Source organism: Megalops cyprinoides, chromosome 6 (genome assembly GCF_013368585.1).
Source record: "Megalops cyprinoides isolate fMegCyp1 chromosome 6, fMegCyp1.pri, whole genome shotgun sequence".
Classification (NCBI taxonomy): Eukaryota; Metazoa; Chordata; class Actinopteri; order Elopiformes; family Megalopidae; genus Megalops; species Megalops cyprinoides.
This window is the reverse complement of record NC_050588.1, coordinates 39,427,945-39,444,237: the sequence shown is the minus strand read 5'-3', so window position 1 is coordinate 39,444,237 and position 16,293 is coordinate 39,427,945. Positions and strand designations below refer to the sequence as shown.

The 16,293-nt window shown below is 47.4% G+C and overlaps 1 protein-coding gene across 2 annotated transcripts; it reads right to left on the bottom strand.

Moving 5' to 3' along the window:
• Window positions 1–1,617: 1,617 nt before the first annotated feature.
• LOC118779687 (draxin-A-like) lies at window positions 1,618–14,389 on the bottom strand. 2 transcript variants are annotated; one of them, XM_036531877.1, is made up of 7 exons: window positions 14,246–14,389; window positions 6,930–7,428; window positions 6,435–6,652; window positions 3,272–3,392; window positions 2,580–2,672; window positions 2,335–2,424; window positions 1,618–1,776 (listed from the first exon to the last, which is right to left on the bottom strand). In XM_036531877.1, the coding sequence occupies exons 2-7, from the start codon at window positions 7,405–7,407 to the stop codon at window positions 1,664–1,666; spliced, it is 1,113 nt and encodes a 370-aa protein (XP_036387770.1). In that variant the 5' UTR covers window positions 7,408–7,428; window positions 14,246–14,389; the 3' UTR covers window positions 1,618–1,663. The 2 variants fall into 2 exon arrangements, with proteins under 2 accessions (XP_036387770.1, XP_036387771.1); XM_036531878.1 differs by having other exon boundaries at window positions 6,930–7,425.
• Between the last annotated feature and the right edge of the window lie 1,904 nt (window positions 14,390–16,293).

The window sequence follows — 16,293 nt, the reverse complement described above, 5'->3', positions numbered from 1 at the left end:
TAAGATACAGGCTGTGTGTGCTGTAATAAGGAACACAGTTGTGTTGAATGATTAAGTCAGAGCTGTAATTAAAATGAAACATAACTTAAGCAAGGCAGAGTCTGTGAAAAGGACCCCATTCAGAGCACAAAGAGGTTATAAAGAGAGAAGGACCCTTCACAGAGAGAGGAGGACCCTGTGCAGAGAGAGAGGAGGACCCTGTGCAGAGAGAAATGGACTCTGTGCAGAGAGAGAGAAATGGACTCTGTGCAGAGAGAAATGGACTCTGTGCAGAGAGAGAGAAATGGACTCTGTGCAGAGAGAGAGGAGGACCCTGTGCAGAGAGAGGAGGACTCTGTGCAGAGAGAAATGGACTCTGTGCAGAGAGAGAGAAATGGACTCTGTGCAGAGAGAGAGGAGGACCCTGTGCAGAGAGAGGAGGACTCTGTGCAGAGAGAAATGGACTCTGTGCAGAGAGAGAGAAATGGACTCTGTGCAGAGAGAAAGACCTTGTGCAGAGAGAGGAGCGCTCTCTGTGGATACCTTTATCATTATTTGATGTTGAAGAAGCACAGAGAGCCACTGAAATCCAGTAGATCACCCATCCCCCATAGTATATGTATACATATTACAACAATAAAACAAATTCTAACAAATTATATTCAAACTTGAATATTCCTCAAAAGAGGTCAACATTCACTGGATTCTATACATTACAAATATATCAACTATTGCCACTTTCATACAGTACATGCAATTGTAGGAATAAATTGAAAACAACTTTGTAAAGTATGATCTGCAAGAAATGGAAAAATTGCATAATATTTGGAAATGACAATGACTTTGTAGTTGACATAATGATTCATATATTTTTGTCATATGTTATCATATACTTTGACATTCTTTAATGAGAGGGGACAGCTGTGAGCACACGAATCCCTAGGAGCGATTTCTGTCGGGAACAGGTCTGAACCGACCTCCCCTAAATATCAGCAGGACCACCTCCACCCTCACCATGGGGTTCTGTGTGTCTCTCATTGGCCCCTGCGGTCCTTCAGGAACAGGACACTGCCGATCACGGGAATCACTCCCATCATGGGAATAAAAGGGGGTATTACACATAATGAGCAGAAAAAGCTGACCCCCACTGTCCATTTCTGATAGATGGGACACCATACAAACGGTAGCACTCTCAAACTCAACAAGACAATAAATAAAATAAATAAATTAATAAAATAATGGTAATGTGCAAATCCATTCTTGTACGATACATACATGCACCTGGCAGTCATGATAGGAGACAAACCTTCGATCAAACCTTCAGCACATGTATGTGACAGGACTGTTCTGTGTATATGACAAACAGAGCCAGGTCTCTGGAGGTGGGTGGAGATGTTCTCTCTTCAGGTTCCTGTCTGAGAGAAGTGGGATCAGCAGATCTTTCCCTCCATCTCTCCCTCTCTCTCTCTCTCTCCCTCTCACTCACTCTCTGTCTCTCTCACTCTGTCTCTCTTTCTCTCCCTCTCACTCACTCTCTGTCTCTCTCTCTTTCTCTCTCTCTCTCTCTCACTCTGTCTCTCTTTCTCTCTCTCTCTCTCTCACTCTCTCTCTCTCTCTCTCTCTCTCTGTGACTCTGTCTGTCTGTCTCTCTCTCTCTCTCTGTCTCTCTCCCTTTCTCTTTCTCTCAGACAGTGATGAATGCTCCCTGGTCCCCGTTTGCCGAATCGGGCTCCACGCAGCGCCCCTTCCTCCTGGTGACCCGACGTTTGCGGTGGAATTTGGCATAGCAGCGGAGGCCTGGAAACCAAAAGGACAAACCCCAGCCCCCCCACCCCACGTGAGCAACAGGCAAGTAAGATGAACAGTGGAAGTGTCTTCCCTTTGCACCTGGGGAGTAAAGCTCCTGCAGTCTCTGCTTTGGGCACCAGTAATGTATTTCAGTGCAGAATGCCATTACTCAGAAACAGCCAGACATCAGCACTTTTTGGACACTCCCTTAATCATCGGAAGGTTCCCGCTGGATGAGGGAACCTTTGACCCAGATGAGCCTGAACCAGAAACTCTCCATCACCAGCTGGATTCCCACACTCCCTGTTCATTCCTGTCTCAGGAAAAGAGTTCCTGTCATTGATTAAAGAGTTCCTGTGACAGCCACTATCTTTGAATGCTCATGAGCAGGCAGGCCGGGAACATTATTTCTGTTAGCGGCTGTTTATAACAGCTTCACTATTATTCAGACTGATTGGGAACAGAGCTAAATAAGGCCTCAGCAAGTTTCAGCTGAAATGTCTGAGTGTAACGAGAATAAGAGAATATTCACTGTGAAGGTGGTTACGCTGAGTAAAGTTTCCTCACCTTCGGCGCACATGCAGTCATCGTAGCACTTGTTGTTCAGGCCACGGTTGTGTGGCCTGCACTCGTGGTGCCGCAGGTCACAGCAGGAGCCTGGGGCAGGAGAGGGGCGGGGCAGTGGGCGGGGCAGGGACCAGGATGGATAAACCACATGAACCCATCTTGTCAATCATAACACAGCAACCAGTCACCCACAGGTCATGCTCAAATCGGTTTGACAGGAACTGTCTGGAGGGAGACTGACTGACCGGAGAGGCAGTCCAGGTGGTGGTCACAGGGTTCGATGGCATCAGTGTTCACTGTGACATTCCCTGCACTGAGGTTCTTACTGCGCCATTTATCTGCACCATGAGCACACAGTGAGAAACAGCAGAGCAGTCAGAGGAGGAGAGGAGGAGAGAGACAGAGCGGTCAGAGGAGGAGAGGAGGAGAGAGACAGAGCGGTCAGAGGAGGAGAGGAGGAGAGGAGGAGAGAGACAGAGCAGTCAGAGTAGGAGAGGAGGAGGAAACAGAGAGACAGAGCAATCAGAGGAGGAGAGGAGGAGAGGAGGAGGAAACGGAGAGACAGAGCAGTCAGAGGAGGAGAGGAGGAGGAAACAGAGGGACAGGAGAAAGAGGAAGACAGTGTAATCACTGATAATATTCACTGATTAATAGTTTTTTTACCAGTGCTCTACTGAACTGGATATCTCAAGAAGATGGCAGCAACAACTACACTGTGAATGAGCACACAGGTATATATGACTGCGTAGGTGTGTACAGGTGTAGGTGAATACACATTTATATAAAAATACATATACGTGTACATGTATATGTACAATTGTATATACATAGATATACAGGTGTAGGTGAATACAAAGGAATATGAATACATTGATGTGTATACAGTGTACAGTGCATGTGGCATTCTCTGTAGGAGGTCAGGACACAGCGAGATCACCTTTCTTCTTGGTGGGCGGCCAGGTGTCTGCCGGCTTCATGTCCTCATAGTCGGTCCAGTCGAACAGCGCCATGTCCAGCGTGGGCATCACCTCTCCCTGGTTCTTCCCCCGGCCAAACCGCTACACCCACAAACACATGACACATTTACCAGCATTCTCCAGACAGTCACATGATCCACAAACCCAGAGCTCCACACTGCCTGTCATTGCTGTGACACCTGGTCGGTAACAGCGATTCTGACAGCTACCGGAGCCACACGCTGTGCACAGAACCTCCTGTCAGCCACAGATGTGGTGCTGTCAGCGTGGGTGTGGGAATTTCCACAGAAAGATACATATAAAGGGGTTTTTGTACGGCAGTTATCTCCTTTTGAGCCCCTTAAATAAATCTGTAATGCAAGCAGGTATTGACAGTGAGTTCAATGTATCTATAGCAATTAATAGAATAAAAGTAATTGGGCTTGTGGAAGCTGCAATAACTGTATCATGAGTCAAAAACTGTCAATGCAGATCGAGCTGCTTCATCATTATCTTTTCTTTTCGCTCCAGCACACCTCACATTAAATGTATTGACAAAGATCACTAATCAATAACTGGAAATCAATCAGAGATCAGCACTCAATGAACTAGTAAATCGAATGTAATCATTCACATGGAGCAAAACTGAGTCTGCACAGTATGCCCCTAGAAACAGACCTGGGAAACACTGCTACCAAGCATGCATAAACCAGGCCCTGAGCACCTCATGGAGGGAGAGCAGCCTGACAATCAAGGGTAAAGGTCAGAGAGGGAATAAGCCCTGTCAGTCCCTTCTGGCGTGCAATGGGGAAGGTGGTATGAGCGTGGTGTGAGTGGGGTGTGAGTGGGGTGTGAGCGTGGTGTGAGTGGGGTGGGGTGCGGTGGGGTTGTGGGGGGGGGGGGGGGGGCACTCGTTAAGCCTCCATCTGGAAGGCTTCCTCCACCCCCTGCAGGGGATTGGCTGGCGGGGTGTGGGTGTGAGCCTGGGCCTGGATGCCTGTCGCCTGTGAGATGGTGCAGTTACTGCTTCGGCAGGGGAGGTTCATGTGTAAATTAAATCAGCAGTGTCCTTCACACTCCGCAAAAAAGGGAAAAATCTGCCAATCACCTTCTCTTGTGTCAAAACTGAGACCAAAATAACATAACACATCACCAGCTGGAGACAGCCGCTATGCCTTTTCTCAGGATCAGCAACAACCACAAGTAACGGTAAGAGGCAACAGTCAGTACTGCCAACATCACAGTCACCTTAGCTCCAGGCCTATGACACGTCATTCACATCCACTCTCTGATAAGATCACCATATACATCAATGTGATTGTGTACTGATTGAACACTAGTGAACAGGTCTAAAGAGCGATAAAGAGGGCCATTTCTGTGTGGTTATTCAGAGACATTGTTTTAAGCCCCTGAAATCTGACACCTAGAGGGGCCAGCATGAATAAAGATTCTGTGATTCTCCCAAGCTCTGTGCTGGCTGGGAAACGGCATTGGCCAGAGGGTTAGTGAGCAGTGAGAGCTGGTTGGGTAGTGAGTAGTAAGAGTCCTGCATGTATGGGGGGGCTGACCTGTTAAGTCCCTTAAACATTAGTAGCAAGGTCTTGAACTTGATCCTTGCTGCAACTGGTAGCTATTGCTGACTTCATCCGTTCTTCCGAGTCCCTCTCTGTCTTCAAGACACAGCTCTTCCGCGCTCACCTGAGCACCTGAAACACTACCACCTAAAGGAATTTCTGATGTCTCAAAACTGTTTCCCTGTTAAAAAAAAGGAAACGTAATCTAATGGTTTAATGCACTTGTTATATCTACCAGCTAGCTTGTGACTTGTCTGGCCAACCCTTGAAAGCTGGTCATGCAGCACTTCTAATGCTGTTGACTTGCTGTGGTTTTTTGCTTGTGTTGTACACTGCCTCACTTGTAAGTCGCTTTGGATAAAAGTGTCTGCCAAATGATGATATGTAAATGTAAATGTGAGGCTAGCAGTTGGGTGGAAGTTTATGGGAAATGGCGGTTTAAAGAGGATTCAGATTGACAGTGGGAGGTAGGCTGAATAGAGGATGGATGGTTTTAATTCAAGAGTGAAACGTGAAAGGGGACCGCCATGAACACAATCATACTCATACGTGTCCATATTTACTCTCTTTCCCAACATCCAAATGTCCCCAAAAGACAACCCTTTGACTATAGTGTATATCAAAAACTCTTTTATGTTCTTTCATTTCTCTCTGTCTGATTTAAATGCTGCATGAGAATGAGGACCGTTCCTTTTCTCCCGGCCAGGTTCTCTAAACAAAGGCTAGAAGCTTTCTTAATGTAGATGAGGGACCTATTCTGAGAAGTGGGAATTGTGTGCTGTAATCTGCACCTCCTTGGGCTGCCGGCGCGGTGATGCAGGTTGGTGCTGATATTTCTCAGCTCTTGTGAGTGTTTGATGGAGGGTGACACAGGCCTGTGGCTGAAATGTCGCAGCTTCGGCCTGCCCTTTATCTGCAGCGGTGACAGAAGGGGTGGAAAAGCAGCGTGGTGGCGGAGTGCGTCTGACGCCCTCCCTCCGCGCGGCTGTGTGTTTCTGCTCAGACTCTTCACTGTGCTCCCTGCGGGTTCCGCCCTTTCAGACGCGACAGCGGAGCACGCCTCTGAGCGCGCTCACACACGCCTCCCGCGGAGACGGCAGATGCGTGGGCCGCATGGCCATAACCAGGGTTTGGAAAATAGTGAGGTCCGGGAGGGGAGGGGGTTAGGTTTTGTCAAAATTAAAGATATAAACATTACATACATAGAAACAGACCTGTTTCTATTTACAAGAAACTTGTGTGTGAATTGCCATTTCACACACAAGCCACCTGCTGCTGCCAACGTTCGTAAATTCCAATTGCTGCTGTCAGTGGAAGTGCTGATGATGCAAGGGGCTGCGCTCGCGCCCTCTCTCACAACTCTCACACAGCGGACACTAAATAACAGTTCTAAACTGAATTAAGCATGCACCCGTCTCAGAGGAGAAGTTCTCAACCACTGATTTTTTTCCAGTTGTATTTAGCTTCAAATTTTATTTTTAGATCTAAAAAAATTACCGAGGTCTGGACTCATTACTTGGTGACCTCATAGCTGGTTATGGGCACGGCGGGCCGGCGGGGTCGGGGGTACCTGGGGTTTGGTGGAGGCAGAGGGCGAGGACGACGCTGGGGACTGCTCGCTCATCGCTGTGGTTACTGGGGATGGGCTGGTGCTGATGAGGGTGTCGCTGGGGAGGGCTGGTGTGCTGGGCTGGGTGGTGCTCTCTGATGGGGGGGCACTGTAGGGGTGCTCCTCGAAAACCCCCCCATCCTTCAGCACGGAGCCCAGCTCAGGCTCAGGGGTGTGACCTGCAGAGAGACAGGGAGGAGGCAAGGCTGCAGCGTTTGGGGTGGATGTGATTCTGCTCTGATGATGCAAATGTTCCCAAAAATATCTGTAGCCAAATACACTTACACTTTCAAGCACTTCAAGAAAAAAGCAAGAAAGGGAAGAGAAGTAGGGAAGTGCATGAGAGCAAGAGACAGAATGAAAGAGAAAAAGAAAATGAAGGGAAGAATGAGAGGATGAAACAGAAAGAGTGCTTGAGAATGAGGTTGTGTGTGTGTTCCCACAGGGAGTGTTCACCTTTAGCGTGTCGTGCCTTGTTCCTGCGGCCGCCCTGCTTCCTGCTCTCCGCATGGTGCCCGTGCCTCCTTCCCTTCCTGGACCCCTCGCTCCCTGGGGCGTGGTTTTCCGGCTTATGGGATTGGCTCCTGTAGCCGAGAGGGCCGTCCTCCCTCCTCCTGGCCAGCCCCTTCCTCCCCACTGACCCCACCTCCTGCCTCACAGGGCTCCGCCCACCCAGGCCTTTCACATCATCCTCAGGCCTGCCCATGGGGTGGGACGGCCCGGCGCCGGCCCTGTCCTCACGCCCGCCGTGCCTCCTGCTGTTCCCGCCGCGATAGCCACGCTCCGCCCACGGGTCCAGGCTCTGCAGAGCGTTTCGGGGAGAGGCCTGGGCCACGCTCCTGTGCACGCTCCGGGAGCCAGGCTCAATGCTGTGTGACACGGCCAGGGTGGCGAGGAGGAGAGCTGGCCACAGGCACCAGAGGAGAGCTGCCATCTTTAAACACAGCGCCACCTGCTGGGGAGACAGCAGCAGTGATTCTCAGTCTTTGGACTCATGAATGGATCCATAATCTTGACTGGAATGAATGGAATCCAGCCTCAGATAATCCCCCCCAAATCCATCATCATTACTCCGCCCAGTCCACTCACTGCCCCAGGACTCTGTGACAGGTGAGACATCACCTTTAACATCACCGCCTTTTAGCTCAGCTTGACAGGCTGCTAGTGCCTCACAGTTCCAAACCACAGTCATAAAGGCAGCCAGAGAAAGCATTCTCAAGAGCGGCTTTACGGAACAGCACCCAGAATACAGGCGTAACGATACTCAAGCAATCAGGATACTGCAGGCACAATGACATTTAAAAGGGACCTCAAGTGGTAATTATTTTTTCGCAGTTTCCCTGTGGGCAGCTGTAATCTATAAGCAGTATAATGAGAAAATGTCACTAATAAGAGAACATAGAGAGAAGCCCTGTCAGTCCAAAGAGACACCAGCAGCATGTGGAACATGGCAATGACACCACTACCTACTGTACATTTACAGCACAGCAGGCCGCTAGAAAGCTGCCTAGTTTACATAGAGTTCATGTTCCTGTGGCACTGTAGCAGCTAGTGGATCAATCATGTGCCAATAAGCTGCCGAAGGTCTCTTAGCAGCCAGAATTCCAGGGATGCTGACGACTGTAGACACTAAGACTACTTTAGCTGGTTTCCTCTAGAGCAGGTCACCTGTGTCAGTTTTTAGGAGTGGTTGCAGTGGTTGGGATTTTTAGCTTTCACAGCTTATTGAGTTTCCACTGCTGGAGTCAGAGAGGCATGGAGAGGTGTGTGTGTGTGCGTGTGCGTGTGTGTGTGTGTGTGTGTGTGTGTGTGTGTGTGTGTGTGTGTGTGCACGCGCGCGCCTGTGTGTGTGTGTGTGGCTGACTGCTTACCTGTCTGAGAGGGTCATTCCCTCACACAGGATCTGACATTTCTGTCTCTTCATAAAGATACAATAACCTGACCACAAAGACTCAAGCTGCAGAACAGTGGTGGCTATTTCTGTGCCGTAAAAAAGTCACAGAGAGACCATTTTTATTCTGAACAAAAGAATAGGCAGCAGCGATTCGCCCGTAACTATAGCGACGGCGCATAAGGCGACTCCGGGAACGGTATGCGCTCGTCTCGCGCCCCCGAAACGGGAGCCAGCAGGAGCCAGGGACCCGTGCTGAGACGCACAAAGCCTCAGTCCTGCATGCGGGCGGCCCCGCGCAGCGCGTGTGTGTGTGTGCAGGCGGCCCAGCGCAGCATGTGTGTGTGTATGTGTGTGTGTGTGTGTACGGGCGGCCGCACAGTGTGTGTGCGGCAGCTGCTGCTTTGAAGAGCCGCGCAGCGGCAGCGATAACGGCAGCGGGCCGAGGGGCCGCCGTGTCCGCCTCCGATAAGCACCTCTCCTGCTGGGCCCTCCGGGGGGCGCCGCCCCATCCAAACGCAACATCTGGCACCAGCAGAGTGGGGCGTGGGCGGAAGGGGGGTGGGGGGGATGTGAGCACAACAGGGGGTCGGAGCAGCAGACCCCAAACAGCGACCTCCTTATCACTTTCATAAGGCATCTCAGCTAATCAAAGCTGTAGGACGCTGTAACAGCAACCAACAGCGTTCAGAGAACCGCAGCAGAGACTAATCAAAGACGAAGAGAAATCCAAGCCCCGGCCAAAGGAGAATCAGTGAGCCAGTGCATGGAGAACCAGCAGCACACACAGGCCAAACTGAGGAAGGTGCTCACTGAGCACTGACATCATCTCCCCATCCTATCCAATCAACTGGTCAGCTTCTGCCTCTGAGCTCCTGCCCTCCCTCAGAGACGCCCATCATCCAGCAGGTGTGTGCGTTTGTGTGTGTGTGTGTGTGTGTGTGTGTGTGTGTGTGTGTGTGAACAGGCGCGACGGAGGGGCAATGCTCACAGATTACTACAGACCGCTCCACCCGCTGAGCCCTGAGACCCCAAATGCCATCTGGACCCACACGCTCCCTTAGCAACCACTGAACCAGCACCAGCCGCTGAGGACCAGAGGAGCAGCAGCAGACAAACCACGATCAGGAGAGCAGAGGGAATCCATATGCGGTCAGGTTATTTCAGCGTTATCACGAGATGGAAATGTCAGGAAATCAGGTGCTTTGTGAGGGATTGACCCTCTCAGGTCAGGAGTTTAGACAAGGCAAGGACCTCAGTCACACACAGACACACACACACACACACAGGCAAGAATAAACACACCACAGCCATGCACACATACACACACAGCCAAACACACACCCAGAGTCACACACTTATCTACAAATCACACACCATGGAGAAACAAAAGCTGAAAACTGCAGACCCTATCAATGAACAAAAGCTTTCCATTTTTAGCAGATCATTAGTCCATCAAGCACATTTCCCTGCCGTTCTGCAGGGTACGTGCCTGTCCCTCTAACGCACTCAGAGTGCATACGGAGACGGAGGGGAGCAGGTGGAGGCAGGTTCCTGCCGGAGACCGAGGCCTGCAGAGAGGACAGCAGAGGGAGATTTCACACTCAGCGGATCACACACACGCAGCAGAGACACGCGATTTAGCCCAGGTTTAATCCACGCACACACGCACACACAACCTGACCTCTGAAACGACACCTCTGCAGGTTACTGCTCACATACATGAGAAAACAGTTCCTGCAAACGTGTGTATTACCTGCCAAAAATCTGCTGTACAGGCAAAACAACTGTCAAGCAAAATGCACAAAGTGTAAAAATGCAATTAAATTCATGCCTTATGACAAGACAAAGAGGCTGGTCTTCTGAGTCTCTTTATTATGATCAGTTGGGCTGGATACATACTGTATACGCAGTCTGCTTATTTAAAGTGTAACACATATCTTAATTCATCTTAATGGATTCTTGAAACCATTCAAATGAACAGTGAAGAGCATGGAAATGTTGTAATTAAAGAACATATTGCGTGTTTGATCTTTTTTCCTGGGTTCTGTTGGGAGTGAGGAAAAAGAGCAAAAGAACTGCATCTTACTGTTCCAATCATGCACTGCAATGGAAACTAACACAGGAATTCAGCTGCTCTTTTGCAGAAAGGACACACACTCGTAGCCTAAAAATATTTAACCAGTTTGACTATCACAGGAACATGCACCGGGGTTCAAAATTCAGTCTTTCCAGTCCATAGAAGGCAAAGTGAAACAATATTACTGGAGTCCAGGGAGTCTGTGGCTTGGCTGAGCAGTCGTCTCAGTCCTGTCCAATCAATAGAAATCATTTCACACTAACACTGACTTCTCTGAAGCTCAGAATGAACATCAGATGCACAGATCCTTCTAACAGTTTAGGTGTTAACAGTGCCATAAGGAGGAGCCATCTGGGAGAGAGAGCTGACAGAAAGAGAGAAAGAGGGAGGGGGAGTGAGGGAAACGGAGAGAGAGAGCAGGGGGAAGACAGAGAGGAAGAGAGCAGGGGAAAGACAGCAAGAAAGATCTAGAGGTAGAAGGAAAGGGGGAGAAGAATAAGAGATAAATGGGGGGTATATAGGATTATTAATCACAGTCTGGGATTATCAATCACAAAATAGGATTATTTCTGACACAGTTTGCAATAGACACGTAGTCCTGTCTGAAAAACACTTGATTTCAAATGACACTAATCTTATCTATCCCCAAACAACCCTGGGCGACTGAGGTGAAAGTTAAAAGCCCTTTATTTCTGCATCCCTTCCTGAAATGAAAGAACAGTCCCATGTGAAGCAGAGCTGTTCTGGGTTTGTTTGATGTTGAAACACTGAGATGAATCTGAGTGATGCCACAGTGAACTCCGCTTATGACGATCCCACCCCTCCGAGACGATCCGATTCTCCTGAGAGGACAACTCTTAAAAGCGGTGCTCCAGACAAACATGCATCATGTATATGTTGGGAAAGTTTTCCTCTTAAGAAACTGCAAAAAGTCCTCAGCTAAATTCTTCAGACAAAAGTCACTGCAGGTGTTCAGTATTTTTATATAATCCTTATGGAAAAACATGACTCAGTGTAATTATTTAAATGCCACCGGGCAAATTGATGGTGCTGTTCACCCTACAAAGATGTAGCTTTGTCACTGAAGTCACATTTACTTGGAAAATGCAGAGTGATTTAGAGTGACACAGCTGGTTATTTACCAAGACTATGTGGGTAAATTACCAAACAAACATGGACCCAACCTACGGAATCTGACCAGTGAGCTTTGGGTGATGATCCCTTTCCACAACACCACGCTGCTGACTGATCAATGTCCTTAACTAGATTAAACATTACCACTTTGTTTCACGAACATTAATTATTTTTGAGTGTTCCCATGATAACTGGCACCATACTGCCTTGCCTGTTTATGTTCATGACAGATATGTCTCAGAGTATGCCGTGGAATGCCCAGTTTCTCAGGCCTCATTTCCTTCAGTAGTCTTAAGATTGCCAGAAGACTCAGGAAGGCATTTTTCATCTGTAGAAAATGTCTTTCTTACTTTCTTCCTCTTGCTATCTTATTCCTCAAAGCACATCCTATATGCTTTGGTAAGTATCGTGAGACAAGACTTACATTGCATCCAAACTCTAACATCTTTTTCCATACATTATGAAATTTTACACTCCATAGAGTACTGCTTTACATGTAGTCAAAGTGAGCCCAAATTCATTCTTACAAGTGAACTGCTTGATTCTATAATGCAGCCGTTTTAAACAGAATAAAAAAGATCCATCCCCAGTGTGGTTTTTTTTTTTACCCATGACCACATACAACCAAGTTAATTCTTAATTTTAGAAGCATTGGATGTATATTGGTTTACGTACCTTGCGTTTTAAATTGTTTAATCATCAATCAAAATGGGAAAGTATTTGGCTAGCTACTTGTTAGAGTTTTTTCTGTATTATTTGCCTTTTTAAATGTTGCCTTTTTAAAGAGCAGAGCATAAATAATACCTCGTTTGAAACCATAAAATTGCAGGTTTGACTCACAAGAGCGCACATTTCTTCATCAGTATAAACAGATGATATTTGATATAAATGAAATCCTTCCTGAGTGAGGGTATCTGGCACGCACACATTCCAAACGGGAGGGGAGGAGAAGGGCTTTCCGCTGATGCGACTGTCACAAACCGTTATCACGCTCTATGTCATTGCAGTAACACTCATACTTTGGCAAGACTGTGCTTTTTACTTTCAAGTTGAACGCTTTCGTTTCCAGCAGCACAGATTTCTTCAGCTTTTTAATTTTTTTAATTTATTTTTGCGGGAGCGGAGCGTCAGAAGGCTGTTCCCTCGTAGTTCGGTCTCATGGAGATTCCAAGCGGAATCGCGGCACATGTGTGTCTAGCTGGCTTGATTTTGAATTCACACGTCTTTGATCATTACGGCAGAACAAATGTCCACAATGTCCGCTTTATATTCATGTTTAATTGCATGACGTCCGGCTGTGCCCAACCACAAAACATGCGCGCACACACACAGACAGACACACACGCACACAAACACACACACACACACACACACACGCACACATTCATTTCATCTTCATCGTTATGTCTGCTCCTTATGGACCAGGAGGAGCTATGCATGATGCTCTGCTTTCTGGTATTCTTTGATCAATCATATGGATTGATCTTGTACTTTTAAATGTCTGTAGGGGGGAAAAGAAGCGGTGAAATTTACAATGTAAACGTGTCTATCATGATTAATTTAAATTCTACTCAAATTTCATTCACTGTGCGCGATGGTTTTGATGCTTCAAAAGGCAAATTAAGGTTAAAGAATGAAAATGAGATGTAAGAGTGAGAGAGGGGAATTATTTTCTTAAACTGCTGTTAGTTAGGGATCCATAGCTTGCCTGATAAATGCCCTCTTTACAAGCGCTCTGTAAAGTTAGGCATGGTATCAGCGGATGTTCTGCCAAATGTGTTGGGTAAGACAAGTGTACAACAGTCTAATACCTACATTATTCACAAATGTAAAGGCCAAATTATAAGTCGCTCAGATACTAATTTTGATGTCTTTTGGCCTTTTTAAAAGTTTGGCCATTTCATGTGATTATCGTGCAAACACGGTCTTAAATTACGGGATAAAGGCATCGCTTTCCTTTCGTAGCACATCCTACGTCAGACACACCAACAGTAATTAGCAGTTATTAATGATCTCTCCAAAACATATTTTGGAGAGTTCTTTAATAACATAAAAGACAAGGTAATCAATTTAGACAATTACCTATTGCAAAGATAATTACAATTACAACTAATGACTGAGGTACAATTATCCCGACTGGGTTTGTTGTGCTGGCAGAAATAACAAAAAGACCGGGCTATTCTTCTTCGCATCATCATCATCATCATCATCATCATCATCACCATCAGCGTTGTCATCGTCATGTTTTACCGTGGAAAATCAAACGCAACAGGTAATACCAAATCCACTGTTAAATACACAAGCAAGGGATATTAATCACTAGGAATTCAACAATCTATTTCTTTCTGTCATATTTCACATGGTGATATATCTCGTGCCCGTCTCCACGTTACCGGGGAGCCAATGTGATTTACCACAGCGGATGCAGCGTAGCCTACTCAAGTAATCAATCAATTAAAAGCTATTTAAAACCTTTTCATAACTTTTTAACGGAATTCGCAACACAATAGTAACTTTGTCAGGACACAAAGGATAAAAATGACCGGTGTATGCTCCTGTAGGCACAGCGCTCACTGTGGGCACGGTGGTGGCGATATAGAAGCTAAAAATATAATCCTACTATATACAGTCACAATACTGGGTAATAATATATCAAAATATGCTTACCCGTGTTCTTAATTCCGTTGTCGATGGCGTTAACTGTCAAACACGACTGGATCGGATGAAATGTTAGATCCAAAGTTGAACACAGCGCAGTAGTCGTGGAGGGGTCTACCTCTGGTCCGCTGAGCGTCGAGTGTCCGCGGTCTCTCGCTGTGGACTGGTGTATTATGCGAGGCAAGCGCAAGCACACCGCCACTACGCGCGCTCCCGCTGGGGACTGATGTCAGCGTGGGTCCGTGCGGAGACAGGAGGAGGGGGAGTGGGGAAAGGGGGGCACCTAAAGGAACAAAAAAAGATGACATACGACAAAGACGAGCAGACAGCAGGCATGGAATGAAGTCCCGGATGTGAGAGTATTTTAATGAGACTTTTCATACAGGGACACTAGCGTCACTAGTTAATACAGCGAAGACCTCTAACTGGCAATTTTGATTGACTCGTTTTTACTTTGTCCTGCAAAAAAATTCTGTTAGCAAAGGACGTCCGGCAGTACCTATAATAGAGGTGGAGCGATGGTACGATCTTAGTAAATATCTTTTGCAAGCTGCAGAACCAGATCAAGGTGGTGTTTGCAAGCTTATAGTCTTCGCGGAAGCAAAAATTTATTTGATACGTTTCATGCACCCGCTACCAATCTAAGTTTGATTTGCCAATATTTTCCGCGTAATTCAGAGTCATGCACTTATTCACGCTACTGCGCTGACGCGTGAGCGCATCCGTCCGTCAGCAGCCTGAACCGCGCGCAAAGTTAGAAAGCAGCAGCGCTGAAATGCCGACATCTGCACTCTGCTCCACACGACTGATTCTCGTTTTTTTCTAATTATGTGCCGTCATCACTGCTCAGAGCAAAATGTATTAGCTGTATTTACCTTTTGTTGGGGAAATTTATTGAAAGTACTGTTTAGGAGTTCTTATGTGATGGACCTGCTGTATGTTGGATGAAATACATACCAGATCCTTACCGAGTTTTTGACATGACGACTGTTTCTCCCTTTTCAGCAAACCCCAACTGAGGTGCAATGCTTTCCGTGAGATACTGATCTCAGTTCAGTTTAATCTGGTTACAACACAGGTAAGATGTTCCATCACTGAAGGAGAAAGCAAAACCGCTGGACACCCTTACACCCCTACACATATGAAAGCCACAAAATATGTTTGGTTTAGTGTCTGCTTGACACTGGAGTTCCTCGTGAATTAACCAGCACCACAGCACAAGGGCAGATTATCATCACCCACCTCTGGTGACCTGCTGGGGTGGGGGATCACTGCTTCAGTTCTGAGGGGATAGATCAGAGGACTAAGCAATCCCACCCTGCCCCCACACAGGGAAAGAGGACAATGTGGAGAGCAGCCATCATGGAATCACCTCTGTTCGGGTGAAAAAGTGGACTTCCGTCTGTCTGAGGCCTCTCTCCAAAGGTAGAGTAGCAGTGTAGTGTAGTTTTAGCAGTTTAGCATAGTGGTGAGGTAAACAAAAGGTTGCTGGTTCAATTCCACTCTGGGGAACTGCTGCTATACCCTTTGGCAAGGTACTTGACCTAGAATTGCCTCAGTACACATCTAGTTGTATGAATGGATAACCTGTAAAAACTGTAACCTATGTAAGTTCCCTGTATAAGAGCGTCTGCTAAATGATAATAATGTAATGTATATGTAATGGAAGACGAGCACACATCTTCATCCTCATCTTGGGGTCTTTCTCCATGCGGTTGTCACCTCACTAATCTCTCCTCCTGTGTCACAATGGTGTCTTAACCTTGAGTATGTTCTGTTACCCAGCCCACCCCCCTCTCACTGGGGCAATCTAGCAGAGGGGGGCGATGAGAGGGGGCTCATAGAAACAGAAAACCCTCGACCACCGAAACACCTGACGGGGCGTCACCAGAGACGGCCCCCTCTCCGTGAGTAGGAGGCAGGGTCCCGGGAGGAGGGGCTGTGGTCCCAGTGACGTGTTCGGCCGGTCAGGCCCATCTGGTGAGCAGGCGTGTTGATTCACACGTCTGTCCCAGCCAGCCGCCCCGCTCCGCCTCCGCGACGAAGACGTCGGAGTT